At 36.1% G+C, this 18,325-nt stretch overlaps 1 protein-coding gene across 2 annotated transcripts in view; it reads right to left on the reverse strand.

The window, feature by feature from the left end:
* LOC132558135 (26S proteasome non-ATPase regulatory subunit 1-like) overlaps window positions 1-18,325 on the reverse strand; it is a 233,656-nt gene that overhangs the window by 198,615 nt on the left and 16,716 nt on the right. For both annotated transcript variants that reach the window (XM_060222666.1, XM_060222665.1), the window contains exons 19-21: window positions 18,178-18,254; window positions 17,611-17,826; window positions 9,160-9,224 (exon numbers count right to left, since the gene is read on the reverse strand). In XM_060222666.1, coding sequence (XP_060078649.1) covers window positions 9,160-9,224; window positions 17,611-17,826; window positions 18,178-18,254 — 358 coding nt within the window. The remainder of the gene's footprint in view (window positions 1-9,159; window positions 9,225-17,610; window positions 17,827-18,177; window positions 18,255-18,325) is intronic.

The following is an 18,325-nucleotide window of genomic DNA, read 5'->3' on the forward strand; positions in this document are numbered from 1 at the left end:
ATATGTAACCAGTAGTGATATGTTTCAGTATATGATATGTAACCAGTAGTGATATATTTCAGTATATGATATGTAACCAGTAGTGATGTTTCAGTATATGATATGTAACCAGTAGTGATATATTTCAGTATATGATATGTAACCAGTAGTGATATGTTTCAGTATATGATATGTAACCAGTAGTGATATGTTTCAGTATATGATATGTAACCAGTAGTGATATGTTTCAGTATATGATAGGTAACCAGTAGTGATATGTTTCAGTATATGATATGTAACCAGTAGTGATATGTTTCAGTATATGATATGTAACCAGTAGTGTATATGTTTCAGTATATGATATGTAACCAGTAGTGTAACCAGTATGTTTCAGTATATGATATGTAACCAGTAGTGATGTTTCAGTATATGATATGTAACCAGTAGTGATGTTTCAGTATATGATATGTAACCAGTAGTGATATATTTCAGTATATGATATGTAACCAGTAGTGTAACCAGTATGTTTCAGTATATGATATGTAACCAGTAGTGATGTTTCAGTATATGATATGTAACCAGATATGTAACCAGTAGATGATGTTTCAGTATATGATATGTAACCAGTAGTGATGTTTCAGTATATGATATGTAACCAGTAGTGATGTTTCAGTATATGATATGTAACCATGTAACCAGTGATATGTTTCAGTATATGATATGTAACCAGTAGTGTGTTTCAGTATATATTGTAACCAGTAGTGATGTTTCAGTATATGATATGTAACCAGTATATGATATGTAACCAGTAGTGATGTTTCAGTATATGATATGTAACCAGTAGTGATGTTTCAGTATATGATATGTAACCAGTAGTGATGTTTCAGTATATGATATGTAACCAGTAGTGATGTTTCAGTATATGATATGTAACCAGTAGTGATGTTTCAGTATATGATATGTAACCAGTAGTATGTTTGTATATGATATGTAACCAGTAGTGTATATGACATGTAACCAGTAGTGATGTTTCAGTATATGATATGTAACCAGTAGTGATGTTTCAGTATATGATATGTAACCAGTAGTGATATGTTTCAGTATATCATTTGTAACCAGTAGTGATGTTTCAGTATATGATATGTAACCAGTAGTGATATATTTCAGTATATGATATGTAACCAGTAGTGATATGTTTCAGTATATGATATGTAACCAGTAGTGATATGTTTCAGTATATGATATCAAACCAGAAGTCATCTTTCAGTATATGATATGCAACCAGTAGTGATATGTTTCAGTATATGATATGTAACCAGTAGTGATGTATATTGTCAGTAGTATATGTTTGATATGTAACCAGTAGTGATGTTTCAGTATATGATATGTAACCAGTAGTGTAACCAGTATATGTTTCAGTATATGATATGTAACCAGTAGTGATATGTTTCAGTATATGATATGTAACCAGTAGTGATATGTTTCAGTATATGATATGTAACCAGTAGTGATGTTTCAGTATATGATATGTAACCAGTAGTGATATGTTTCAGTATATGATATGTAACCAGTAGTGATATGTTTCAGTATATGATATGTAACCAGTAGTGATATGTTTCAGTATATGATATGTAACCAGTAGTGATGTTTCAGTATATGATATGTAACCAGTAGTGTATATGTTTAACCAGTATATCAGTATATGCAACCAGTAGTGATATGTTTCAGTATATGATATGTAACCAGTAGTGATATATTTCAGTATATGATATGTAACCAGTAGTGATGTTTCAGTATATGATATGTAACCAGTAGTGATATGTTTCAGTATATGATATGTAACCAGTAGTGATGTTTCAGTATATGACATGTAACCAGTAGTGATGTTTCAGTATATGACATGTAACCAGTAGTGATGTTTCAGTATATGACATGTAACCAGTAGTGATGTTTCAGTATATGATATGTAACCAGTAGTGATGTTTCAGTATATGATATGTAACCAGTAGTGATGTTTCAGTATATGATATGTAACCAGTAGTGATGAGTATATCATGTGTACAGATATTACAGGCTATCTAGCACAAGCTAGGATCATTATCCAGAACACTTACATCTGTATTCTTAATAATCATAACTACAGCATTTGCTTCTAGAGAAATGGCTTCAGATTTCACAGATCTTGTTTGGTTGGAAAATTGCGAACATTATCTGCGGGAGAGATGCGAATCTTGTTTACGCATGAATCTATTTCAAGCTCTCCTATGGTGAGCACAAGTTGATGGTTGATTTAGAAACATTCACACAATTACAAGGACTTTCCTCCTCAGCTGTACAAGTCTAAATAAAGACTTCAACAAGTGAATCACTGAGGCCAAATAATGTCACCACAACTTCCTTTTCTACGGCTTCATCAGACACACTCGTAATCTCATCATCGTATTTACATTTTAATACATAACTGCCAAATGGAGATTGCTAGAAATTGCTGCTGATGACTTTATCATTTAATTACTGGCCCAGACAAATATTGCATGTTAGCAGTCAGTTCTAGTTCTCATCTAGTTTGTGCAATCTGTTGCCTGATGTCTCCACTTTATTACAGAATCCTACTGTCTCATTATGTATCCATTTTATCACAGAATCTTACTGTCTCCTCATGTCCCCATTTTATCACAGAATCCAACTGTCTCGTTATGTCTCCACTTTATTACAGAAACTTACTGTCTCGTTATGTCTCCACTTTATTACAGAATCCTACTGTCTCGTTCTGTCTCCACTTTATTACAGAATCCTACTGTCTCGTTATGTCTCCACTTTATCACAGAATCCTACTGTCTCGTTATATCTCCACTTTATCACAGAATCCTACTGTCTCGTCATGTCTCCATTTTATCACAGAATCCTACTGTCTCATGTCTCCATTTTATCACAGAATCCTACAACCTCCTCATGTCTCCACTTTATCACAGAATCCTACTGTCTCATCATGTCCCCACTTTATCACAGAATCCCTAAGTCTCTTGAATTTTCACCTAATATTACAAAACTCAAAAGTCTTGTAACTGCTTTCATTTTTGTAGAATGTTTAACACAGAATTTGTTTCTTAGAAAGACATCACATAGTTTGTTTCACACACCTACATATCAGAAATATCTTATATAGTCTTTTCCAACTCCATGGTGAGCAGATTGTGCTGATCATCATTAGAAGATATATCCTCTTCACTGATCCATGAGGAACTGATGCCATTATCAATACAGAAACAACTCCATGGTATCTCCCTCTGTTTATCAGATCCCCTATCTATCTCAAGGGAAATAACTCTCACAACAGCCTTGCTCTTACCTTGGGAACTAACTTTTACTACCTCTTGTCCTGACTCCTGTCCCTGGAAAGGAATCAGTCTGCTAAATCCTACTTCATGATCAATCACATGAGTTTAGTTACAAGAAATCCCTTAATTAGTCCTGAAGAATCCACTGTGACAGAAGTGAAACTAGTAGACAATAAAGACAACACCTTCTTAATTGGTCCTCAAGAATCCACTGTGACTGAGGTGAAACTAGTAGACAATAAAGTCAACACCTTCTTAATTAGTTCTGAAGAATCCACTGTGACAGAGGCGAAACTAGTAGACAATAAAGACAACACCTTCTTAATTGGTCCTGAAGAAGCCTCTGTGACAGAGGCGAAACTAGTAGACAATAAAGTCAACACCTTCTTAATTGGTCTTGAAGAATCCACTGTGACAGAGGCGAAACTAGTAGACAATAAAGTCAACACCTTCTTAATTGGTCTTGAAGAATCCACTGTGACAGAGGTGAAACTAGTAGACAATAAAGTCAACACCTTCTTAATTGGTCTTGAAGAAGCCTCTGTGACAGAGGTGAAACTAGTAGACAATAAAGTCAACGCCTTCTTAATTGGTGTTCAAGAAGCCTCTGTGACAGAGGCGAAACCAGTAGACAATAAAGTCAACACCCTTTTAATCGTTAACGTGTTAGTATGTTGTGATTAATAGCCTCTTCGTATTTCACTACAAAGTTGATCTTTTATCTGTGTACACCAACAAATCTTGTAATATCTTCCTCTTCTATTTGTTTCTTTCTTACATAGAATATAAGAACAATTAACCTTAATTACATGCTCCATAAGTTTACAGGCATCTCATTATATTTAAAGAATCAACATTCCAACATCAATATCTATCGGTCTGAATCAATTTTGTATCAGTTTTTCATTTATTTCTGAAATAATTAAGTGATCAAAATGCCCCAGTTATCTCCCCTATTTAAATTTTCACTCACTACAGCTAGGTAACTTATTGCAACAATTAAGAACAGCTGCATAATTTGTAAAGCTACTTAACAAAAGACATTCTCCCTGATTAAATGAGGTAAACTGACCCTAAGACAAAGCTCACAAAGCCTGCACATTTCATCCTTACACCTCAATCATTTCTCACGCCAAGTCCTCAAGTAAGAACGCAGATGTATTAAGTTATCAAAGAAGGACATTTCTTGTATAATCGCTTTCTCTCATGCAATTTCCTTCTCAATTACCACAAAATGAGCACTGAAAATTGTACTGAAAATAGCAGCTATAAAATTAATGTACTGTATGTGTGGCTGACAGAATTATGGTACATCATGAAGCTGATAGCCTTGATCGTTAGGATTCCATTTACATAGCCTCTAATTACTGGTCTGTCCTGGTGGTACACTATAACACCATCTACAAACTTCAACATTTACAAACAGATTGGGTCATTTACCGATAAATATGACAAATAAGGGTGCTACGGAGCCCTAGATGATCTAATTGTAATCACTCATCGCTGAACCTGTTATGACATCAACATATTAAACAAAGACATTGATTTCATGGGTACCCTTAATCTAAAAATCATATGTCCACAAATTGATAGATTGTTCAAATTCTGTATGAATTTTAGTATTATGGGAGTTTATGAGTACTATTTAATAACAAAATCAAGTGCCAACAAAACACTATTCATTGGAAATCCAAATATTTGAGTCCCACCAAAAGAGATGGTTTTATAGTTTTTCAGTTTATTAATCTCATCCTATGATACATTACATCCATCAGTAAAGTTTCTGGAATAAGTTTTAAGTAGTAAAGTTTTAATCCATAATCAAATATAAAATTCAAAATTCAAATCTCATAACAAAACAAAGAAAATATTTCAATACCAGTTGTTACATGATGTAAAGCTACCAGAAATTTTTAATCATAATGAATATTATTACCCAATCAGCCCTGAACACAGACTAGGCACAACTAGAGACCAGGGGGAACCTAGATATAGAATTTGAGAAAGATCCATAGAGTACTTCTCCAGAAATAACAACAGATGAGAATTTTGGTTACATAAGTAGATCACACAATTAAGATAAAAATTATTTCATGATAATCTTAACAACAGTTTCCCTTACAAATATTGTTACTCCTGCATAATAAAGATTTGATTTGAGGTTGTATAGGTCTATGGGTATGTTTTGAGATGCTCAAAGTTTACAAACCATATAGTTGTATACTGACAAAGGTTCCTGAACCCATACACTAGGATGGAAATGACACTTGCATTTCTCGATATAATTAATAAAGAAGATATACATTGAAAACTTTGTGAAGACAAAGATGAGGACTGTTCAGCGTTACCATGTCAACAACAGCTGTACTTGACACCTAACACAGGAATCTTACAAAGTGAATCTCTCCATTAGGCTGTTGTACTGTTCTATGTTAGTACTGCTGCAGGGTTAAATAAACCAATTTAAGAGGAAACAAGTCAAATGACAGAAATTGTTGAAACATCAGAATCCATACAAGGGGACCCTCAACCATTCAGACATCTTCCTTACCAACTAAAATCAGAGTATTCACATCCACTGATACTGTGTGTGTAATATTCTGTAGATATTAAATATTTCACATCCACTGATACTGTGTGTAATATTCTGTAGATATTAAATATTTCACATCCACTGATACTGTGTGTGTAATATTCTATAGATATTAAATATTTCACATCCACTGATACTGTGTGTGTAATATTCTATAGATATTAAATATTTCACATCCACTGATACTGTGTGTGTAATATTCTGTAGATATTAAATATTTCACATCCACTGATACTGTGTGTGTGTGTAATATTCTACTGTGTAGATATTAAATATTTCACATCCACTGATACTGTGTGTAATATTCTGTAGATATTAAATATTTCACATCCACTGATACTGTGTGTAATATTCTATAGATATTAAATATTTCACATCCACTGATACTGTGTGTGTGTGTAATATTCTGATACTGTGTGATATTCTGTAGATATTAAATATTTCACATCCACTGATACTGTGTGTGTAATATTCTATAGATATTAAATATTTCACATCCACTGATACTGTGTGTGTGTAATATTCTGTGTGATATTCCACATCCACTGATACTGTGTGTGTGTAATATTCTGTGTGTAATATAGATATTAAATATTTCACATCCACTGATACTGTGTGTAATATTCTATAGATATTAAATATTTCACATCCACTGATACTGTGTGTGTAATATTCTGTAGATATTAAATATTTCACATCCACTGATACTGTGTGTAATATTCTGTAGATATTAAATATTTCACATCCACTGATACTGTGTGTAATATTCTGTAGATATTAAATATTTCACATCCACTGATACTGTGTGTGTAATATTCTATAGATATTAAATATTTCACATCCACTGATACTGTGTGTAATATTCTGTAGATATTCCACATCCACTGATACTATGTGTGTAATATTCTATAGATATTAAATATTTCACATCCACTGATACTGTGTGTAATATTCTGTAGATATTCCACATCCACTGATACTGTGTGTAATATTCTATAGATATTAAATATTCCACATCCACTGATACTGTGTATTAAATATTCCACATCCACTGATACTGTGTGAGTAATATTCTATAGATATTAAATATTCCACATCCACTGATACTGTGTGTAATATTCTATAGATATTAAAAATTCCACATCCACTGACACTATATGTGACAAAAAATAGCTACTGATATCCCAGAGAGTAAGAAAGACGTCCTGGTGACATTTTATCCAGTATGGAAGGCCTGAAAAAGTTTTGCATTGATTTCCCTGTAGAATTTTAAAGTACTTCTAAAACTAAAGAAGGGTGCACGAAACAACAAACGTCAATAAACACAGTGATAAACCCAGGACTATATATTGTTAGTACTACATACAACAGACATAAATCTAATTACTCATACTGTCTACTGTTTCTAAAGCAATATGTAAAGATAGACAAGATTATCAAATTCTACCAGAAACCTTGGTTACCTGTATTAACATTCTTCCCTGTAAGCTACTCAAGGATTGGCAAACTCTGTACCTGTAGGTTTTTTGGTGTATTTTTTTAAATTTCAAATATTAAACAACTGGAATAATTGATGCACAAAGAGCTTGGAAAAAATTTTGCTACAATGACTAATGAAATAATAGAAGTAACCCTGTTTCTGATTTGTGCATTAAGCTGGTTCCTTCTCTTACAAGAAAACACTAAATTAACAAACGCTTTTCAAAATGTCATTCGTCAGTTTGGTATCTCTAAAAGTGCAAGTCAGACAAAATATGTTTATGGCAGTGGCAACCTCCCTGATTCAGAATACCACTACTCAGTGTGTTATTTTCGTCAGATTATTTAATCAATTTCTGGGGAACCAGGTATTTACTAGATACAATCCAGACCTGAGCTACAAGTCACAAGTAACTAATGTACCACATATTTTCTACCTCAGTCACATTTAAGGAATGACGAAAACTTAACCTAAACAGAACAGAATCTACCTTTACAGTAGCGTTTTACTGTATCGGTGGGATCCAGAGGGGGAATGGTGGTGGGGGGGGGGGTTGATTTTGCTGGGAGAAGGGATGGGAGGGGGGGCCTGGGGCAAGGGAACTTAGAAGTGAAGGGGCTGGAGGGGCACAAAGGCAGATGATAGTAACCAAAAGGAGATGGAGATGGTGACTGAAGTAAATTCCAAAACAACCAGACACTTCCAAAAGTGTATACACTTAATAATAATTATGCAACACTATTCTTTACATATTTGTACGGCTGTAATATCAAAACTTCTGTAATCTAACAAGACACCAGACTGGTCAGAAAGTTTCCATCAATATAGTGAAAGCACATATGCAGCAAATATCACGTACATACCATCAGGTCTGTTTTGCATTTCATGTTTTTACACTTTCTGCTAAAAGGCTTGATAAATCATAGTAGGTTTTCAAAACACAAGACTGATTAAATGATTAACTGTTATTATCAAAACTTACGTAACTGTTGCTTCTGCTTCAGAAATGCAGCTGACACATGCATTTATCTTATTACCTCTTTCAAGAGATAACAACCTGTATTTATTGTTATTATTGTTGAAGTTTAGTTTCAAGTGTTCTTAAATGAATTATACTGGTTATAAAAACTTTGATCTGCTGATCATCAGACATGGCACATTTTTAGCCAAGTTAGTGTCAGTGGACTCTCAAAGGATTTTGTTACACTTACAGCTATCAACCGTCAGGCTCAGAAGAATCTGTTACACTTACAGCAATCAGCCGTCAGGCTCAGAATAGTCTGTCACACTTACAGAAGAGTCAGTCAGACTCAGAAGAGTCTGTTACACTTACAGCAGAGTCAGTAGTCAGACTCAAAAGAGCCTATTACACTTACAGCAGAGTCAGTCAGACTCACAAGAGTTTATTACACTTACAACAGAGTCAGCCGTCAGACTTTGAGAAGTCTGTTACACTTACAGCAGTGTCAGTCGTCAGACTCAAAAGAGCCTATTACACTTACAGCAGAGTCAGTCAGACTCACAAGGGTCTATTACACTTACAGCAGAGTCAGCCGTCAGACTCAGAAGAGTTTGTTACACTTACAGCAGTGTCATTCAGACTTTGAGGAGTCTGTTACAGGTACAGCAGAGTCAGTCAGACTCAGAAGAGTCTGTTACAGGTACAGAAGAGTCAGTCGTCAGACTCTCTAGAAGATGTTACAAGTAGACACACATCTCCTTTAAGCACAAATTTAGGGCCATACTGCTGAAATAACAAAGACACTGACCTAAACAGCAGGAATCCAAGGGAGGTCACTGCTACTCTTCTTACGTCATCATTCACATCACTGACCTGAAAAAAAAAATTAGAGAGGTTCTAGAAGGCCTGTCCAACTTCAACCTTGACAAGGATGTCACTAAATATATCAAAATTCCTTAATGGCGCGTATTACATCAATGTTGGTTGTATTTTTAGTCATTTATTGATATTAATCATGGTTTTCAGATGTGTTCAAAGATTGTACAAAATACATACACATGTAGCACTTTTCTATAAAAAAATTGAAATTAGATACAGAAGATCTTAAGAATGAATTAAACTGCTTGATGCACTTGCTTCAAAGTCAAATATCTTCTTGTAGTTACTGGATTTACTCCTGAACCATAGGTCAAAACTATTAAGCCTGGTTTTATGTAAGATTCATCAGCATTTTCTGAGAGAGATAATTTGAGTTTATGGAAATTGAAATCTAGACTTTCTTTCATCGATTCCTTGTTTAGAAATAATCTCCACCCTACATAATTAGCACTAGTTTATATTGCACTCAACACAAGTAACAACCTTGGTAATTAATTTCTACGTCACTTCAACTTCACCTTAGTTATTCTACTTTTATGTTATTGTTTCCACAGATGGATAATAAACACACTTCAAAATGCCAGCCTGTTGTAATAACAACAACATAATAAACAGGGTTTTCCTACAATTCACAAGATTGAGTTATCCTATAAACCAGTGTATACTATATATCTGATTATCAAACCTGCTCATAATTTTGGAAATAAACTGAAAATTCATCCTCATGCAGTACAAGAAATTAATAGAATAGCAATTAATATCACAGAGATATTTATTTCCTTGTAATTCAAGACCCCACATATTGTGATGTAATCAATTTGTGTACACAAATTTTGTTCCAAGTCTGAAAGATGATAGTTCAAGCATTAATATGAAACAGATTCAGTTCTGTAAAACTTGTCTCATCATCCCTAACATGATTCTCATATTACAATACCTGAGTCAATAAACTATGTTATATAAGTATTTAGCTATCAAAATATAGACAAATTATGAAGTTGTTTGGAAAATCATTTCAGGTGTTAATACCGATTTTAAAATTTTTTCAAAGTTTCTTGTTGTATTTAAGAAACAGGATCTTAGTATTCTGAATTCTATATTTGATTTATTTGAGGGAAGTTAAGCTATATATGTCTTCTTAACACTGATGAAAGTAGGTCAATCACGGAATGTTAAAAGTAATCTTTCAGAATCCACAAAGATCTCTCATCCAAAAATAGAATTCTGTAAGCAAACATCTATTTTTTGTCTCAACCCCAAAGTATTAAAGACAGATAGATAGACACCCAGAAGGACAGAAAGGAACACAGACAGATGGATTACAGACAGACGACAGTCACATTGGTGGGAAAACACACAGCAAAATAGACAGTCACATAGATAGATGGACAGATACATAACTACATGGACACACAGTCAGATGGATCAACACAGTCTGTAGTCTGTAAAGCAGTAAAAATAGTCAGTCATTATCACTTTTTAATTACCTTCCTCTGCTAACACGTAGTTAATATCACGTTCTAATTGGCTTCTCTCCCTAACAGAAAGTCAATATCACTTTAAAAGAATTATAAGAGCTGATAAAGCTTCTTTCCTAAGGATTTTTTTTCAGTGTTGAACCTCTATATAAAACAAGATATATCAAAGAAGGTTTAGGTCAATAAGTACCAAGGGTGGTCACAACTTAATCGTTTAACTATGTTGTGAGAAAATCCATTCCTGTCCGAGTCCCTTCAGGAAAAATCATGAAGTGACAATCTCCTAACCATCTGTCTATGGTATTGGGAAATGTACTGTGTATACAGACATTATCCTACATCAGGAGTAAAAGGTCAGACAGGTCCAGTGGACAAATGGTTTTAACATTGGGCAGTACCTAGGGACTAACTTGTATGGGCTAATTGGTGTTTTCACCGTAACATTGGATTTTCTATACCATAATCTGCCAATTCCCTTAGTACTTCTAATGAAAAAATAGAAACATAATCCCAGGACTCATCTCCCTCTCCCTTATCTGATACCTCCACTGCTTCCCTTCCTATACCCTCTACAGCCTTTTTCTCCTCCTCTTCCACACCCTTCACCCACTCCCCCACCCCCCCAGACTCCTACCCCCTTCCACTACTACTTGTTTGGTGTGGAGTTTGATCAGTATTACCCTGACTATGATAACAAGACTTGGTTCTATTACTGATTGTGGAGACAGGTCTGTATTTACCCCGACTATGAAAACAAGACTTGGTTCTATTACTGGCTGTGGAGACAAGTCTGTATTTACCCTGACTATGATAACAAGACTTAGTTCCAATACTGGTTGTGGAGACAAGTCTGTATTTACCCTGACTATGATAACAAGACTTGGTTCCAATACCCACTGTGGAGACAGGTCAGTATTTACCCCGACTATGATAACAAGACTTGGTTCCAATACCCACTGTGGAGACAAGTCTGTATTACCCCGACTATGATAACAAGACTTGGTTCCAATACTGGCTATGGAGACAGGTCAGTATTTACCCCGACTATGATAACAAGACTTGGTTCCAATACCCACTGTGGAGACAAGTCTGTATTACCCCGACTATGATAACAAGACAGGTCTGTATTTACCCTGACTATGATAACAATACTTGGTTCTATTACTGGTTGTGGAGACAGGTCTGTATTTACCCTGACTATGATAACAAGACTTGGTTCTATTACTGGATGTGGAGACAGGTCTGTATTTACACCGACTATGATAACAAAACTTGGTTCTATTACTGGTTGTGGAGACAGGTCTGTATTTACCCTGACTATGATAACAAGACTTGGTTCCAATACCCACTGTGGAGACAGGTCAGTATTTACCCCGACTATGATAACAAAACTTGGTTCTATTACTGGTTGTGGAGACAGGTCTGTATTTACCCTGACTATGATAACAAAACTTGGTTCTATTACTGGTTGTGGAGGCAGGTCTGTATTTACCCTGACTATGATAACAAGACTTAGTTCCAATACTGGTTGTGGAGACAAGTCTGTATTTACCCTGACTATGATAACAAGACTTAGTTCCAATACTGGTTGTGGAGACAAGTCTGTATTTACCCTGGCTATGATAACAAGACTTAGTTCCAATACTGGCTGTGGAGACAAGTCTGTATTTACACCGACTATGATAACAAGACTTGGTTCCAATACCCACTGTGGAGACAGGTCTGTATTTACCTTGACTATGATAGCAAGACTTGGTTCCAATACCCAATGTGGAGACAAGTCTGTATTTACCCTGACTATGATAACAAGACTTGGTTCCAATACTGGCTGTGGAGACAGGTCTGTATTTACCCCGACTATGATAACAAGACTTGGTTCTATTACTGGCTGTGGAGACAGGTCAGTATTTACCCTGACTATGATAACAAGACTTGGTTCTATTACTGGCTGTGGAGACAGGTCAGTATTTACCCTGACTATGATAACAAGACTTGGTTCTATTACTGGCTGTGGAGACAGGTCAGTATTTACCCCGACTATGATAACAAAACTTGGTTCTATTACTGGCTGTGGAGACAAGTCTGTATTTACCCTGACTATGATAACAAGACTTGGTTCCAATACCCACTGTGGAGACAGGTCTGTATTTACCCTGGCTATGGTAGGGAGCATGTTGATGTTAACGACAATACACACCATTACAATATCAAAGGTTATATGCTGGTTTATAGCAAGATTAAATGACACAACATCCATTCATTCTGATATCAGCCATGAGAATTTTTAAATTACTGAGACAGATTTTTACCAGGCACCATGATCTACTTATGAATCAAGTATTGATCCGACCCCATATCTGGACACAAATATCCCAGTGAACCACTTCTCTCAATAAGTAATGATAATGTCTTATACCAGGACACAAATATCCCAGTGAACCACCTCTCTCAATAAGTAATGATAATCACTTGTCTTAAGACCCCACACCTGTCTTATACCACTATTGCAGTGAATCACTTATCTTAAGACTCCACACCTGTGCAGAACTATAACAGTTAATCACTTGTCTTAAGACCCCACACCTGTACAGAACTATAACAGTGAATCACTTGTCTTAAGACCCCACACCTGTACAGAACTATAACAGTGAATCAACACCTGTACAGAACTATAACAGTGAATCACTTGTCTTAAGATCCCACACCTGTACAGAACTATAACAGTGAATCACTTGTCTTAAGACCCCACACCTGTACAGAACTATTGCAGTGAATCACTTATCTCAATAAGTAATGATAAAGTCTTATACCAGGACACAAATATCCCAGTGAACCACCTCTCTCAATAAGAATTGATCACGCCCCACCTGGACAAGAACTATTGCAGTGAATCACTTGTCTTAAGACCCCACACCTGTACAGAACTATAACAGTGAATCACTTATCTTAAGACTCCACACCTGTGCAGAACTATAACAGTTAATCACTTGTCTTAAGACCCCACACCTGTACAGAACTATAACAGTGAATCACTTGTCTTAAGACCTCACACCTGTACAGAACTATAACAGTGAATCACTTGTCTTAAGATCCCACACCTGTACAGAACTATAACAGTGAATCACTTGTCTTAAGACCCCACACCTGTACAGAACTATAACAGTGAATCACTTGTCTTAAGACCCCACACCTGTACAGAACTATAACAGTGAATCACTTGTCTTAAGACCCACACCTGTACAGAACTATAACAGTGAAATCACTTGTCTTAAGACCCCACACCTGTACAGAACTATAACAGTGAATCACTTGTCTTAAGACCCCACACCTGTACAGAACTATTGCAGTGAATCACTTATCTTAAGACCCCACACCTGTACAGAACTATTGCAGTGTACAGAACTATTGCAGTGAATCACTTGTCTTAAGACCCTACACCTGTACAGAACTATAACAGTGAATCACTTGTCTTAAGACTCCACACCTGTGCAGAACTATAACAGTGAATCACTTGTCTTAAGACCCCACACCTGTACAGAACTATAACAGTGAATCACTTGTCTTAAGACCCCACACCTGTACAGAACTATAACAGTGAATCACTTGTCTTAAGACCTCACACCTGTACAGAACTATAACAGTGAATCACTTGTCTTAAGACCCACACACCTATGTGAACAGAACACACACCTTACAGAACTATAACAGTGAATCACTTGTCTTAAGACCCCACACCTGTACAGAACTATAACAGTGAATCACTTGTCTTAAGACCCCACACCTGTACAGAACTATAACAGTGAATCACTTGTCTTAAGACCCCACACCTGTACAGAACTATAACAGTGAATCACTTGTCTTAAGACCCCACACCTGTACAGAACTATAACAGTGAATCACTTGTCTTAAGACCCCACACCTGTACAGAACTATAACAGTGAATCACTTGTCTTAAGACCCCACACCTGTACAGAACTATTGCAGTGAATCACTTATCTTAAGACCCCACACCTGTACAGAACTATTGCAGTGAATCACTTGTCTTAAGACCCCACACCTGTACAGAACTATAACAGTGAATCACTTGTCTTAAGATCCCACACCTGTACAGAACTATAACAGTGAATCACTTGTCTTAAGATCCCACACCTGTACAGAACTATAACAGTGAATCACTTGTCTTAAGACCCCACACCTGTACAGAACTATTGCAGTGAATCACTTGTCTTAAGACTCCACACCTGTGCAGAACTATAACAGTGAATCACTTGTCTTAAGACCCCACACCTGTACAGAACTATTGCAGTGAATCACTTATCTTAAGACCCGCACACCTGTACAGAACTATTGCAGTGAATCACTTGTCTTAAGACCCTACACCTGTACAGAACTATAACAGTGAATCACTTGTCTTAAGACTCCACACCTGTGCAGAACTATAACAGTGAAACACTTGTCTTAATACCCCACACCTGTACAGAACTATTGCAGTGAATCAATTATCTTAAGACCCCACACCTGTACAGAACTACAGTGAATCAACTAAGACCCCCACACCTGTACAGAACTATAACAGTGAACCATTTGTCTTAAGACCCCACACCTGTACAGAACTATAACAGTGAACCACTTGTCTTAAGACCCCACACCTGTACAGAACTATAACAGTGAATCACTTGTCTTAAGACCACACACCTGTACAGAACTATAACAGTGAATCACTTGTCTTAAGACCACACACCTGTACAGAACTATTGCAGTGAATCACTTATCTTAAGACCCCACACCTGTACAGAACTATTGCAGTGAATCACTTGTCTTAAGACCCCACACCTGTACAGAACTATAACAGTGAACCATTTGTCTTAAGACCCCACACCTGTACAGAACTATAACAGTGAACCACTTGTCTTAAGACCCCACACCTGTACAGAACTATAACAGTGAACCACTTGTCTTAAGACCCCACACCTGTACAGAACTATAACAGTGAACCACTTGTCTTAAGACCCCACACCTGTACAGAACTATAACAGTGAACCACTTGTCTTAAGACCCCACACCTGTACAGAACTATAACAGTGAACCACTTGTCTTAAGACCCCACACCTGTACAGAACTATAACAGTGAACCACTTGTCTTAAGACCCCACACCTGTACAGAACTATAACAGTGAACCACTTGTCTTAAGACCACACACCTGTACAGAACTATAGCAGCGGAGTACCTCTCTTTTTGCCATCAAAGAAAATGTAATTACATAATAAATGATATTTTACAAGATGAAGAGTATGGAATGTTGATAGGAATAAATTTCTTTATTGACCTTCACATATTGAAGTAAACAAATTTCTATTCCTTTAAATAACAAGGGACTTAATGTGAGATTTTGTATTTATTTCTGATGGACAAAACAAGTGAGAAATTTTGATTTAAAAGAGAATCTGACATCATACAGTCGAACCTCATTATCTCAAAGTCAGTAGGACTGTGGGAAAATATCAACATATAGTTGAACCTCATTATCTCAAAGTCAGCAGGACTGTGGGAAAATATCAACATACAGTCTAACCTCATTATCTCAAAGTCAGAAGGACTGTGGGAAAACATCAACATACAGTCTAACCTCATTATCTCGAAGTCAGAAGGACTGTGGGAAAATATCAACATACAGTCTAACCTCATTATCTCAAAGTCAGAAGGACTGTGGGAAAATATCAACATACAGTCGACTGTGGAAAAAACAGTCAAAATTATCTGGTAAACTTATTTCTGGGTTGTATCTTCTACACTAATTTCTGAGTTGTATCTTGGTAACTTATTTCTTGGTTGTATCTGGTTAACTTATTTCTGGGTTGTACCTTGGTAACTTATTTCTGGGTTGTATCTGGTTAACTTATTTCTGAGTTGTATCTGGTAAACTTATTTCTGGGTTGTACCTTGGTAACTTATTTCTGGGTTGTATCTTCTACACTAATTTCTGGGTTGTATCTGGTAAACTAATTTCTGAGTTGTACCTGGTTAACTTATTTCTGGGTTGTACCTTGGTAACTTATTTCTGGGTTGTACCTTGGTATCTTATTTCTGGGTTGTACCTTGGTATCTTATTTCTGGGTTGTACCTTGGTATCTTATTTCTGGGTTGTATCTGGTAAACTTATTTCTGGGTTGTACCTTGGTAACTTATTTCTGGGTTGTATCTGGTTAACTTATTTCTGGGTTGTACCTTGGTATCTTATTTCTGGGTTGTATCTTCTATTTCTGGGTTGTACTAATTTCTGGGTTGTACCTTGGTATCTTATTTCTGGGTTGTATCTGGTAAACTTATTTCTGGGTTGTACCTTGGTAACTTATTTCTGGGTTGTATCTGGTTAACTTATTTCTGGGTTGTATCTTCTACACTAATTTCTGGGTTGTATCTTCTACACTAATTTCTGGGTTGTACCTGGTTAACTTATTTCTGGGTTCTGGTAACTGGGTTGGTTAACTTTAATTTCTGGGTTGTATCTGGTAACTTATTTCTGGGGTTGTATCTGGTACTTATTTCTGGGTTGTATCTGGTTAACTTATTTCTGGGTTGTATCTTCTACACTAATTTCTGGGTTGTACCTTGGTATCTTATTTCTGGGTTGTATCTGGTAAACTTATTTCTGGGTTGTACCTTGGTAACTTATTTCTGGGATGTACCTGGTATCTGATTTTGATAACTGTTTACAGGGCTGTATTCTAGATTGTATCTGGTAATGTTTTCTGTGTTGAGTTTGGTAACTGTTTACAGGGCTGTATTCTAGATTGTATCTGGTAATGTTTTCTGTGTTGAGTTATGATAACTGTTTACAGGGCTGTATTCTGGGTTACATTTGATACTTGTTTCCATGAAGAAGTTCTAGGCCTGTACTTACTGCCACATGAAGGAGGCGCCTGATGGCCTGGTTGTTTGCAGAGCCGCAGTACGCCATGGCAATGGTAAACATTCCAGACCATCGGAGGATGGGGTCTTTGTCCCGACATAAACTTTCTATGAGTGTGTCTGCCTCTTCTAGCCTTCCATACATAGTCAAAGAGATTCCCACAGCCAGACCACGCAGGATTTTCTCATGCTGTGTTTCTTTGGCATACTGTAAAACATTAAAAACTGGTTAATACTTCATCTTACAAACCAGCAGTATGGTAACAAAAGTCACACTGTAATATCATTAACTGAACTGTTTCATCTGAAAATAGAATTACACATACACATACTGGTTTTTTTTCAAAATAGTAATACGTTACTGGTGGAATGCTTAGACATGTGATATTTTTATAATTAGGAAACCTCATGTTTACATCAGAAGTATCACTTTTTGTCTCCAATGAACTTCAATACTTCATCATGCACTAGGCTTAAAATTTCATATTTGATCTTGTACATTGTCAGTGCTATAACCTTTCTATAAATGTTAACTGATATAAAACCTTGACCTACTTACCGCGACCATGTCACCAATGGCAGTGGCCGACTTGGTTCCCAACATCACCAGACCCATGGCTAGACCAGCTGCCTCACCTGGGGGAAAAACAGATCCATGATGTTAACTACTGACTTAACTGAACTTTACTAATATACATGTCAAACCT

Source organism: Ylistrum balloti, unplaced genomic scaffold (assembly GCF_031769215.1).
Source record: "Ylistrum balloti isolate Yb309-2 unplaced genomic scaffold, AGI_CSIRO_Ybal_v1 Utg370758, whole genome shotgun sequence".
Taxonomy (NCBI): Eukaryota; Metazoa; Mollusca; class Bivalvia; order Pectinida; family Pectinidae; genus Ylistrum; species Ylistrum balloti.